We start from the raw sequence: 13,255 nt of genomic DNA, 5'->3' as shown, positions 1-13,255 counted from the left end.
GTAGAAGGGCAGATGGTGGACACGGGGGCTTGCTTACCACAGTGGGCAAACTTGAGCGACAGCACGCAGCTCTCGTGCAGGTGGAGCTGGTACTTGTCGGGCTTGGTGACATGCAACACCTCCACGTTGCTGTTTTCCATCCCCACAGCCAGCCACTCTCCGGTCGGGCAGTAGCCCAGAGAAAAGATCTAGAATGGAAACAGGTGACGATGGTGGCTACAGAGGATGTACTTCCTTTAACAGGGAGGCGAGGCACTGCTTCCTCTGGGGATACTACTTAAATGGTGAAAGACATCAAGACAATGTTAACTGTGCAGGAAGAAATCAAGGCAAGTGTGTAACCCCAAGTAATGAGTCAGATGTCCACAATCTAACTTACTAATCAATTGTGAGAAATTCAAAGGTCTACAGAGTAATGGTTATTGAAATAAAAGTTTGCAAAAAGCTTGTAATAAATGAAATTTTTTAAAAAATCTGTCAATAAAATATATACCATTGTACTTTGACAATAATAAAATTTTTCTTAACTAATTCAGCGTCAAAAGTGACTGTCACATGGTAAAGGAATTGCTGTTGAAGTCTCTGATATATCTCACAAAGTCATATGTGTGTGCTAAGTCACTTCAGTCGTGTCCGATTCTTTGCAACCCTGTGGACTGTGGTCCACCAGGCTCCTCTGTCCATTGGATTTTCCAGGCAAAAATACTGGAGTGGGTTTGCCATGTCTTCCCTCCAGGGGATCTTCCCAACCAGGGATCGAACCCGCATCTCTTATGTCTCCTGCATCAGCAGGTGGGTTCTTTACCACTCGTGTCACATGGTAAACGAATAGCTGCTCAAGTCTCTCATATATCTCACACAACCCAGTCTCTAAGATGGCACGTGCTCGAGTACACACCTGGGAGGTGAAGTCATGCTGCTGCAGCTGCCGCCCCTCACGAAGGTCCCAGGACCGGACCGTGTTGTCCAAGCCACCCGTCCAGAGCTTGGTGCCATCATTAGAGATGTCAATACAGCTGGCCCCGTCCGTGTGGCCCTGGAATTGCCTGAAGATGCCAACATGGAGAAAAGTCCTTGAACTTTTTAAGTTTTTAGGTGAACTCAGTTTAAAATTCCTTAGTCATCAGTTTCATTGCAGGCCTGATTGGTATATTTCCTTTCGGTTTATTAGGTGTTCTATTATTCAAAATAATAACAAAGCATTTATGTAGAGAGATTAAAGTTTAATTGAGATGCTGAATCTCTTGCACTTTTTATTTATGAAAACTTAGGAAGTACTCTTCAAATTACTCATATGCTAAAACATGACTGAAATAACTGATAGGAAAAAGATATCCATCTGAAACAAGAGAACACAGCTACATAAATATGAATTAATCAAAGATATGATCTGAGACCTACTCTATCCTTGGGATAGGAAGGAAGGAGAGAAGGTGGGAATATGTAGGAGATCTTTCCCTTCTGAAAGCTTTGGGGAGGGGCATAGGAAGGGGCAGGACAAATTCTGCCCTTGAGCAACAATGCAACATAGGAGGCTGCCCCAGGAGCATATAAAATGTGTAAGAAACGGGTGCTGGGGTGGGGATTAGAAGCAGTTCCTCATAACAGCCTTACCCTAAAGGGGAAAAAGTGATAACTACTTTGTTTTTAGAATCATTCAGAGTTGCATCCTGCAAAATAAGTTACAGATGGACAGCAGGGGTCTCTTTTCCTTCACCCTGTCACTGGCCTCCATTACAATCTCCGCAGAAACCTTTAGCAGTTCACTCCTCTTGTCTCCTGTTCTCTCAGGTGTTGACACCTGAAGATCACATGTGCTTTAGGGCTTTTCTTATCAATGCCAATCCTTTATCACCTCATTTCTACACAAATACAATTACTTCTATTCGTCCTGAAAAATGGGACTACAGATTATCTACACAGTTTCAGGGTGAGGTACACCAGACACAATGCCTGGGCCCAGGGTAGAAGCTCAATGATTATTTGTCAAAAAGAAAGACTGTGTCAGATACACATGGCACCAAGGAGACAGCCACACACGGTGAACCTTCTCAATGAGTGTCTATCAACAAGGATGGTTTGTTAGCACAGATGGCAAATTATAGGTGTCTAATGAGCTCATGGACACCTTACATGTATTAATTATGTAAAATCAACCTCGTATTTTAAAATGTGAATTGGATGCGCTTAGTATAATTCAAAAAAAAGAAACAAGAAGCCCTTATCCAATAAAGTTCAAATGGTACAGAAAACAAGATTTTACGGTATCTTAAAATGGCTCTCTCCTCTTAACAATTTTGAGTAAAGATAGTTGTATTTCATCTTTCTGAAAATACACACACACACACAGCACAGTTAAGTCCTCGGCCCTGGCGAGGGATCCTGCTGACCCACCTCACCAGCGTCTGGTTGTGCAGGTCCCACACAGCGATGTTGCCGTCACTGCAGCACGAGAAGCAGACCTTGGAGTCCGGGCTGATGGCCAGGGCGTAGCAGGCGGGGGCTGAGGACGTCAGCTCTGCCTTGATGCGCGGGGTGGGAGCTGCCAGGTCCCAGATGGACAGCGTACTGGCTTCCCCTCCCACAATTAGGGTACGACCATCAGGGAGCAATCGGCAGGAACGGATGTAGTTATCCCTGTTCTGTAGAGACAAAACCCATCAAGAGGTTACTCATGAGGAAAGGAAAACAGCATTAACATGAGAGCAGAAATCCATAAAAGTATTGTGTTCCCTCCTGGCTTTAATGAGCCATTTTCACTTATGACAATGATAAAGTGGATTAATGCTAGCAAATTACATGAAATTAAGGAAGTACTTAAACTTGATCTACAAAATTTAGTACTGAGATATTTAATCTTAATTAGCATGAAAATACAAAGATCTAGACCCACTCCCACCATCAGCAAGTCAACCAGCTGCCAGAGTCATTTGCACCCACAGATTCAGCAGCCCTCACCACCCTGGAGCAGCCAGGCCTGGGAACTGGGTACAGTGATCTGGCTGCTGAAAGGCCCTGCTTCTCTGCCTCCAAGAAAGTGCCAAGGACTTAGACACCTTGCAGTCCCTTCCGATCGCCAGGCCCTGCATTACCTGGCCAAGGGACATTGTGGGCTTGATTAAGCAGACCCAAACAGAGGAAAGGCTTGATCAAGGTGTGTTAAGTGACAGGAAAAAGACAAGTCCTCAGCTCATGAGGTTACGGGAGTCTTGTGTAACTATGGTAAACTGATCTAGCTCTGTGCTGCTGCAAAAATTCTCCTGTTTATCCAAGGAAGAAAATCAAACTGAAATTTCTTAACTGAAGGACAAATACCCATGAGACAGATAAGGGGGTAGCTAATGTTTATCACACAAAGCATTAAGTTACTTGTCTTCAGAAGTGACAGATTTTGATACTTGGGTGCACTCTCACAGAAACCACCATGGGCTCTTAGTATTTTTTTTTTTTTTTTTTGGCTACCGCCAAGTGGCATTATGGAATTTTAGTTCTCCAACCAGGGTCTGAACCCATCCCTCTAGGGCAGAGTCCTAACCACTGGACTTCCAAGGAAGTCCTGTCTTAGTTTTCTTTAACTGTTTTAATCAGACAGGAAGACGAGTAAACTGCCTGCTCCCGGGAACTGGGCAGGGTGAATGAAAACTGTACTGGAGTGCATGCCACATGTGAAGAACCAGATGAATCTACCCGGAGTAACTGAAAGAAGACAGCGGCCAAGTTAAAAACCACTGAAGATAGCCATCCACTTGGGATCAATCTGCGTGCTGTCGGTACATCCAGCCTATTTTGTGAATGAAGGCTTAAAACATGTTTATTCATGTCCACTCACCAGACAGTCGAGCTGAGAGACGGGGCTCTTGTTGCCAGGGTGGCTGATGTCCCAGACCTTGACGCAGCCCTTCCCACCCGTGTACACGTGTCGCGTGGGGTTGCTGATGGTCACCGCACACACCACCTCCCCATGGTTTAGGGTGTTGATCTGGCGAGCGTGTCGAGGAATGCCGGGGCCGATAAGGGCGTCCGGGGGGAAGGGGACAGGCTGCATCTGACCATCTGCGGTAACGTGGAAGGAGTATGCCCTAAGACAGTGGGAAGGAGACAAGACAGGAAAAAGGAGAATGTGAAAAATGTTACTTAACTGATCACTGTAATGAGATGAAAAATAAAACATTTTCAGTGCTACTTAAGATTTGCAAATAGGTCAAATTTACTGAATATAGTGGAAAGAACTTAACTTTCAGAGCCATAGAGCTAAGTCTCTGATCAAATATCAGGTCAGCTCTTCGCTACCTGCCGTATGATATCAGTAATGACACAGTCTCTATCTTTAAAATGGAGTGAATGCTACCTATACTTCTCAGAGAATTAAATAAGATTACCAATACCCAGTATACTATCTACACCTCCAGTCACTTTGCAAACTGAGATTGCCTTGTAATTCAGGTGATTCAGAAGCCTTTGATACGATTTTAACCTATAGATCACCTCACTCCAATCAAGTGACTTACTAATGAAAATCAGAAGCTAAAATTATGAAGTTTTAAGGCATGACAATGCTTTAAGCCTACATGGTGAAATGGCATATGAGCCACCAAAAAGAATAAAAACTTTTGGATAAAGTTCCATCAGACCTGACAATAACAAATCCCAATAATTCCCAATGGAATCAGAACCTAAAAAAGCCTCCCATGTGACTGCCCCAGAGGCCCACCTGTTAGTGCCTATCAGCAGCTCCATTTCCAAGTCATTTCCAGGGAAAACCCTCTAGTTGTAAAAGCATTTGGTTCACTTAAGTTCAAGCACCTCCCTCAATAGACACCTCTATTCTTAAGGCACTGAATTCAGGGAACAGATGACAAGTGAGACTGTTATGATGCCAGTTGGGTTCCAGGAGGCGCGAGATGTTGGCAGTGAGCAGGAGGGAGCAGGGCCTGTCTCGGGGAACGTCATGGGCAGCAGCCCACTTTGGAAATGATGTCATGTTCCTTGGCATGGAGCTTTAGAATGTGCTCTGTTTACGGGAAGGAGTTTATGAAAGACATACCAAGGAAAAGCATTTATGGGTAGACAAAGGATAGGAGCCTAGATCTTTCAGGAAGTTTTAAAATCAAAACAGTTTTCTAGTTCTAGACTTTTGGTGCACAAGTCTACAGAATAGCCACACGCATCTAAATCTGACCCATTACTGAGAGGATACCATCAACAACATCTTGAAAGTCCCCAGAAAGGACAAAGCTGTGGAAGATTTGGGGACAGAGGGCAGAGGGCTTTCTCTTGCTCTGTAGACTACACTGAGAACTAGGATATGGAAGAGAAGCAGGATGTCAGACTGCTGAGGGCGGAAGTGGTGGGAAGCTGGGAAACCAAGAAAGACATTTCTTTGGTCAAAGCAGCAGGACTCAGAGATGTGTTGGATGTGTGGCCTGGAGAGAGAGATGCTGAGAAGGGTGCTCAGGCTTGGAACCAAGTGACTAGTGAGGCTACAATACACATTAGTGAGGGTGACAGGGAGGCATAACCAAAGGGGAGATATGTGGGGAGGTAAACAGTATGGTTTTCTTCAACTTGAGGGCAGGTGAGGAATCAAACATCTCAACCGGAAGTTGAGCACTGTGATTCAGAAGAGAGGTTAGGTCAGAAAGATCACTGTGTGCTCATCCACAAAGTGGCGAGAGCTGAAGCTAAAGGAGCAGAAAAAGATAAATCTGGGGCAGATTATGCAATGAGCAGACTAGATACAGAACTTAAGAAAATGCTTACAACATTTAGGGGACCCCAGCAAGAGCAGTCAGAGAGAAAGAAAATCAGGAGACATGATAACGTACAAAGGGGGCACAGATGGTCAATAATGTATTTCTCGGGTATCCCAGTGCGTGATGCACTTAATGCAACAAAGAGAAAAAAACCTCACATATCCCCTGTTCTCCTAAAATGACATTTTGGGTTCTGGGGTAGTTGGCAGATGGGCTGAAGGGCTGATACACTGGTGCATCAGTGAGATACTTACATAAATAAAGCTGTCATATGGTCAGTGCTATGAACAATGGAGAATTTGACAGAACAGGGAAAATTGCCCCATTTGGGGCAACTGGGCTGCAATATAAAGAGCAGGTATTAAATTACCTTGGCCAAGAAAGGAAGATGGTATGAGGAGGGAAAGGATGGTCAACTGAAGGCCAGAGTGAGGCAGAATGTTTACATTACTCAGTCAGAAAATAGTTACTAAATAAATGCCCAATATGTGCCAAGTACCATCAGATGGTGGGGAATCAGAGGTGAACAACATAGGCAAAGTCCCTATCTCCAGAGCCTACATCCTAGAAGGGAAGAGAGATAATATATAAGCAGATAAATAAATAATCTCAGACAGCAGTTCTCTTTCTCTCTCTCTCACACACACACACACAAGGTTTCAGATAAGAGAGACTAAAAGTGCACAGTGAGGTCTGAGACGGTATACAAGCTGAGGCCTGAAGGCAGGACCCAGTCTCACATATAGAGGGCCTCGAGGAGAGTGTGCCAGGATGGGAACAGCAAATCTGAAGTTCTAGCAGAGGAGCCATGTGAGGAGGCAAGCGAGCACTCACTGGAGAGTGAGAAGATGGAGGAATAGGCAGGACCCATGTTAAAAAGGCCTAGAGGCTGTGTTGTGGAGTGTGGGCTGTTATTCTGAGCAGAACGGGAAGTCACTGGAGACTTCTGTGTAGGGCAGGGAGTGATGCAATTCAGTTCATGTTTTCAAATGATCGTTCTAGTTGTTGGATGAGAATGGACTATAGAATGGAAGAAGGAAAACTAGTCAGGGGACTAATGTGGCAATCTAGGGGAGAAGCTGGTAGCCTAGGCTTGAGAGACAGTAAGAAAGCTGGGAACAGATTTGTAATTCCAAAGATTTCTGTGGCTGCGTAGAGGCTGAGAATGCTATTCTCGATGGCATGTGGGGCTCATGAAGGTGACACAGTGGAGAGTGATGACAAGGTCTTCCCTGGGGTCTATTAAGTAGATAAATGATATCGAAGAGGACAGAAGTTCATTAGAGACGACGTGGTCCAAGCCCTGAAATGAGGTTATGAAAGGGCTGATCTTGCATACCACGGACATCCAGGATGACGGCAGCCTCTGCGTGGAGGAAGCCCCCAAGCCAAGTATAAAGTCTTAAATTACCTGAGAACTCTCCCAACAAGGCAGAAGAGGGGGTGGAGACTCAGGCACACATTTGAGATGGGATGGGTTTTCACATGAAGGCAGAATGAGTTTAGTTCTGGAAGACACTGGAATGGAACAGGAGGTGGGGAGGGCGGCACAGCCTTTATAAGCCTGCCATTGGCTCTGAGGATGACTGACGTGAAGTAAATGAAAGGGCAGCCCATGGAGAGCTGCAGGTGGAGAGTCTCCTCAGCAGAGAGCCAGGTGTCACTTCAGGCAAGGAGGGGAAGGCTGTGAAATTCTGAGGGGAGACAAAGGCTAATGGATTTAGCAATTAAGAGGTCATTAAGTAAATCTTAAAGAAAAGATTATTCCAAGTTTAGAGATGATGTTATACATTCTTAATGATCATTTCCTTGAAAAGATATCCCTTCACTCCCCTCTAGAATAACTAATGATTTTTAAAGAGCCTTGAGAATTTAAATAGTTAAGAAACCAGGCACATAATTTCTTTCGAGGTTTTTCAACATGACATTCTTGACATTCCCCAACCTCTCTGTGAGCTCCTACTATGTTCCTGGAACTCCCTGAATTAAGAATTTCAAGAGTCTACTTGCATTAAGGGTATAATGTAGCCCTCTGTTTACTATTAAAATATATATATAACGTATAAATAAATACACATATATAAATGATACTTAAGACTGGAAAAAAGAAAGCTCTAGTACATACTTATCAGATTTCAACAAACTCTGATGTGTAGCTAGCAAAGAGTACTGGAATGTGTAATGAAAGCCAACCTTCCTAGAAATGAGAGAGGTGCAAGCTTGAAAATCTATTCTTTTCTCTATCTAATTAAATGCATCAATACTCCTTATTCACATATTCTGATACAGATGTCATGCCGAGACACAAAATCAGGTAAGATGTTGGCCTTGTCCGTAAGTGGCTTATAATCTAGGAAGTATGATGAGAAAAGTATAAAAGGGGTTACAATACCAGGTGCAAGATGGAAGAATGAAGTTCTGTCGTGGTTCAAAAAGCAAAAATAAACCTTATGTTTCATGAAAGACATGGTACTGGAGATGGATTTTAGAGAATGGAAGGACTTCACCAAAGAGGGAGGAAGATGGAAAAACCCTTCCAGGTTGGAGGGAACAGCTGTAAAAGGATGAGGTGAAATGATTTTTGAGAAGTCCTGGATTGGTTTTAATTCAGGAATTCACTAATTCAGCAATGACCCCCAACACAGTTAAGTGGCAAAGGAGCTAGCTTGATAAAGTAACTCTCTCTCTCACACACACATACATACACACACATACTATGTACAGGTTAGCCTGAGAATTTCACAAATAGATTTTACTGAAGAATGCTTGTAGGAGGAGGAGCAAAGCCACTCAGAATAAATTTGGTAGCACAAAGTACAACAGATAGGAGGAATAAGACAATTATTAATCTAGATAATAATTAAGCCAATAATTTTTCCAATATTTATTAATGCAAAATTCATCCAATAATTATTGGATGATAATTAATCCAATAATCTAAATGAGAGGCAACGGGGCACTTGAACCAGGTCAGGAAAAGGATGACACACTAGAAGTAACAGTGGATATAAAATTCTATAGGACTTAACTGAAGAGAAGTGAGGAAGAAGCCAATAATGACAGGTTCTGAGCACACGGGAACAAGGAACAGAGTACTCTGAAAACCGGGTAAACCTGGGGAAGCACTTTGTGAATGTAATAAATTTGTACTGCAAGTAATACACGCTCAAGATGCCTAGCTGAGATGTCCAACAAATCACGAAAATACAGGGCTAGAAGTAACAGGTGCAGGAAGCCAGAGAAATACATACATACACATACACACACTCTCTCTCTCTTCCCCCCACCCTCTCTACCCCTGTCTGTCTCTCCCACCCTCTCTACCCCGTCTCTCTCTCTTTCTGCCTCTCGGCAGATGAAACTACAAAGAGCTACTATGAGTGGTCTCCAAAGGAGACGGTCAAGAGAAAGGAAGTTTGGACTTCCTGACAGAACTATACTTCAAACAATTCAGACATCTGTAAATAGACCTGTTTAAAACATGTGTATTAAGGATCCTATTTTATTTGGAGCATCATATTTGGATGAAAACCCAGCACAGCTTAGAAGGTTCTTGGCGTTCCCACCTGTACTTCCTCCTCCCTCTCTGAGAGGCCTAGTTCCATAACATCACACTCATCACTTCTAAACTTCATGACACCTTCTCCAAGTATCTGATGTCTCATACGACTGAACTAGACCCTAAATTCACAAAGAAAGGTCTGGCTGTTGCACTCCATGCAGCATTCAGTAGGAGAGAAGCTTGGGTTCTGGGAGCATATGAACCCACTAGAAGGTGAACCAGCCAACAAATAAAACTTCAGAGTTTACTGTGTGCCAGGAACTGTTCCTATTTTGAAAAATCGTGCTTTATAAAAACAAATAAAAACAACAGCAGAGAAGAATTTCTGTATTGTGAGCAGCTTAAAACCCATAAACCTGAGACCTTTTGTTATGGCTGAAGTCACATGCCATCTCCCACAATATAATTAGTGCAACGGTTTCAATTGAATACTTTTGTATTATTTATAAAAGCCTCATATAAGTAGCATGTGAGGAAAAAAGTCCACTTCTAGCTGATGTTAAAATTAAACTCTGTTGTTATTTCAGTTACTTATTGAGAAGAACTTCTGTTAATTCAACAGAATAAGCAAGAGGACCCAAGGTGAATTAGCAAGTAAATGCTATTTTATTCATTAGTTTGGAATATGCATTTAATTATAATTTGTGATAATATCTAGCAATTATTCTGTTAAAAAAAAAAAAAAAAACAACAAGGAGAGAGATGCACAAATGTTTCAAGTCCTTCTAAAGAAAAGCAGTTCCTTTGTGTATATGGTGAAGAAAGCCTTTAGGTGATTTATTATGTTTTATGTTGTAGCACAAAAGATAGTTTTCCTGTTGAAAAACATGCACAAGTGTCACAACTCTCCATCCTGTGATCTAGAAGCCATATTCCATCATCTCTTCAAGTATTTCTCTCTATATGCATAATGAGAGCTAATTTGTATGTCGTGGTACCTTGTTGAAGACACACACACAAAGGAAGAGAGATCTAATATACTCAGTCTAATCTTCTTACAGTATCTCTGCCTCCCACTATGTTCTATTGCATAAGCAATTGAAAAACTGATAATAACCTGGGCAAAGCTCAAGAGGAAATGATGCAGCAGGTGACTGAACAGCCACTGTAAACCAAACACTGGACTAAACCTCTATCATATCATCTCATCCTCGGGCCCTTCTTATCAGGGAGGTGCCAGCCCTGTTTTTAAAGATGAGCCAACTGAGGCTCACGAAGTTGAGAAACTCTGCAAAAAGTCAGTTCCTTCCTAGTGTCAATCGGCAGAGTCAGAATTCAACCCTGGATCTATTACACTCTAGAACCCAACCCCCGCTGAACACACCATGCTATCTTTGGGGTTTCCTGATGTCATTTGCCAACTGCATTAGGTGTGACCTGGTAACTCCAGGAACAAAGACTCTTAGCCATCCTGCTACCCACCACCCCTACTGAAAGGGTGATGCACCACCTCACCTGGCAGTGGTTACACTACAGCTCTGGGTACACCTGCCTGCTGACTAAGTGGTAACTCCACACAGTACTGAAAACGGACCACACCACTTCCCTCAAGAAACCTCTCCATCTCCACTGGTTTATATGAAACTTGTTGGCATTCAGTTTATTCAATTAATCCCTTGACTTTGTTGTTTAGTCACTGTTTGAAACAGACCAAACTTTCACCTTCAAATACACCAGGGTTCTTGGTCAACAAGACTTGTCAATCAGTCAACAACTATTTGCCGAACAGGCACAAACACAGAGAATTTTATGGTAACTGATATTTAAACCTTCAACTCTCAAGGAACTCAAAGTCTAGTTTGCCTTGACTTGCTTATTAATCAGTCAAATATTTACTGAGCAACCTGGCTATGGAACCAGTACTGTGTATGACGCAACAGGGAAGTTTAGGGTAGAGTCTGCAGAGAAGTTACAGAGGAAGAGCCAAGAACATGAAACATCAGGTGGAAAGTGAAGGAAGGGTCAAGGTCAGGCATGTTTAATGCTGTGGGGCCAGCAACTGGGGGGGGAAAAGAAGACAGGCAGGAAACAACAGGATGACAACTAAATGCCTGCGTGTACAGCAGTGAATAAACAAGCAACAGGAGGTCAGTGAAAGGAGACTGGCACCCATCTTCAATCATTTGTTGAACAAGCATAAACTGTGAGCACTACAAAGAGCAGAGAGCTGTGCATAGACAGTAATGAAAATTAGGTGCAGTGGATTAAAATGAAGGATAAGGAATGACACATGGGAGAGATCGGAACATACAAGAAGAGGCTGGAACAACTGCTGTGTGTGTTTCACCTTCATGGCTGGAGGGGGCATGAGACTGTAGAGGCTCCAAATACCCGGTTCACAGGACAGGAAGCCAACTGAGCAAGCCACCTTTGCCAGAAACACAAATGAGCTTCTTTCTTTTTAGCCTTTGAAGTTTGGCATGTCGTTCCCTAACATGCTCTAATTTTGAGCATCTAGGTTTGCACGTAAGATGACTTTTTTCCCCCCAAGACAATAAAAGAATTGCCTTGAAACCAGTAACAGATGTAGAGAAGATCTGACTACTAGAGATGCCCCAACAATTTGCATTTCCACATCAGAAGCTTGAGATTTTAAATTGAAAATCTAAAACCCCACCTCATTACCTCTTGCCTTGTGCTAAAAAAAAAAAAAAAAATTCTGCCAAAAAAAAAAAAAAAAATCCCCACAACAAAAAAACCCTTGCAAGCTGAAGGAACTTGCCAACACTGCCCAGTAGTTCTCAGAGTCTAAAGGGCCAGTGAGGGCCCAGACACACAGTGAACACGAGGCACAGAGCTTGGTACTCACGGCTTTCCTCCTGGAATGCCTGTCAGGTTTGGAGGTATCGCTGGCACACGCATGTGATGGTGTGGATCAAATCCAACCTACAATTGTTCCCAAGCAAGGCAGCAGAAATAAACACAGTTACATTAACTCATTTCATCCTACTCAGTACCTTTCCAAATTCTAGGAGAATAGATGCTTTTAAAATGTGATTTTAGAGATAAATATACAAGTATTCATTGATGAAATGATAGAAGGATATACATGATTTCATGGTCACATACTTGGGGGTGGAACAAACATAAAAAAAAAAACCACTATTATCATTGACGCTCATGATGCAATTGAAGGGGTTACTACATTTATTATATTATCTGCTCTACTTCTGTAGGTTTGACTTTTTTTTTTTTTAAGGACTATTACACACAAAAACTGCCCTTATCTTATGAAAGAAAATGAATCGTACAATATAATAACATGCAGTTTAATTTATAAATAAGCACAGGTTGCTCCACAGATACCTCAAGCTATAAAAACTACCCTAGGCAAAAATACGCATGGCCATTTTCTGAGCTCTGAAATACTTTTATTCTGTAAAAGTTCACAACATACCACTGGTGATCTCCCGTAGGCAGCAGCCGCGGCGGCAGCAGCAGCAGCCGCGCTCATCTGTGGGGAGATGTTATGTAGCCCTGCGTAGGCAGCTCCGGGGCTGGTCAGCTCCCCATTCATCCCCGCGTGTGGCACAATCCCAAACGGGGTTGGGTATGGACAAGGTACTGCCATGGGAGTCCTTAGGCTTGAAGCTACAGACCCAAACAGAAGGGAGGAGAAAAACCAAGGACACACACAGGAAATAATAATGAGGTCTAATGAATACAATGAGTAACACGTTCTTACATATGTTAAGAAATAGGATCTGTAATTCAAATAAGCTTATTTTAATGTTTGCAAAAGTCATTTAAGCTTTCATCAAGGTTCAAACATTTGTCTTAATTTACTGAACACCTACTATGTGTCAGACAGGGTAAGTGCTAGGTGCTTGATTCGGACTAAAAAAACTCACAGCCAGTCCATGCTGATCATTGTACTCTTAATATATTACACTCTTTAAATTGCTATAATTTCTTTAAAAACAGGAAGCATAAATATGTA

General features: G+C 42.6%; 1 protein-coding gene across 10 annotated transcripts in view; it reads right to left on the bottom strand.

Annotated features, from left to right (window-relative positions):
* Nucleotides 1–13,255, bottom strand: part of TLE4 (TLE family member 4, transcriptional corepressor) — a 154,920-nt gene that overhangs the window by 4,046 nt on the left and 137,619 nt on the right. For all 10 annotated transcript variants that reach the window (XM_027549525.1, XM_027549532.1, XM_027549528.1 and 7 more), the window contains 6 exons: nt 12,713–12,906; nt 12,125–12,201; nt 3,830–4,079; nt 2,395–2,642; nt 899–1,046; nt 38–188 (listed from right to left, as the gene is read on the bottom strand). In XM_027549525.1, the coding sequence (XP_027405326.1) occupies nt 38–188; nt 899–1,046; nt 2,395–2,642; nt 3,830–4,079; nt 12,125–12,201; nt 12,713–12,906 (1,068 nt within the window). The remainder of the gene's footprint in view (nt 1–37; nt 189–898; nt 1,047–2,394; nt 2,643–3,829; nt 4,080–12,124; nt 12,202–12,712; nt 12,907–13,255) is intronic.

This window comes from Bos indicus x Bos taurus, chromosome 8, assembly GCF_003369695.1.
Source record: "Bos indicus x Bos taurus breed Angus x Brahman F1 hybrid chromosome 8, Bos_hybrid_MaternalHap_v2.0, whole genome shotgun sequence".
NCBI lineage: Eukaryota > Metazoa > Chordata > Mammalia > Artiodactyla > Bovidae > Bos > Bos indicus x Bos taurus.
This window is presented reverse-complemented; position numbering and strand designations above follow the sequence as displayed.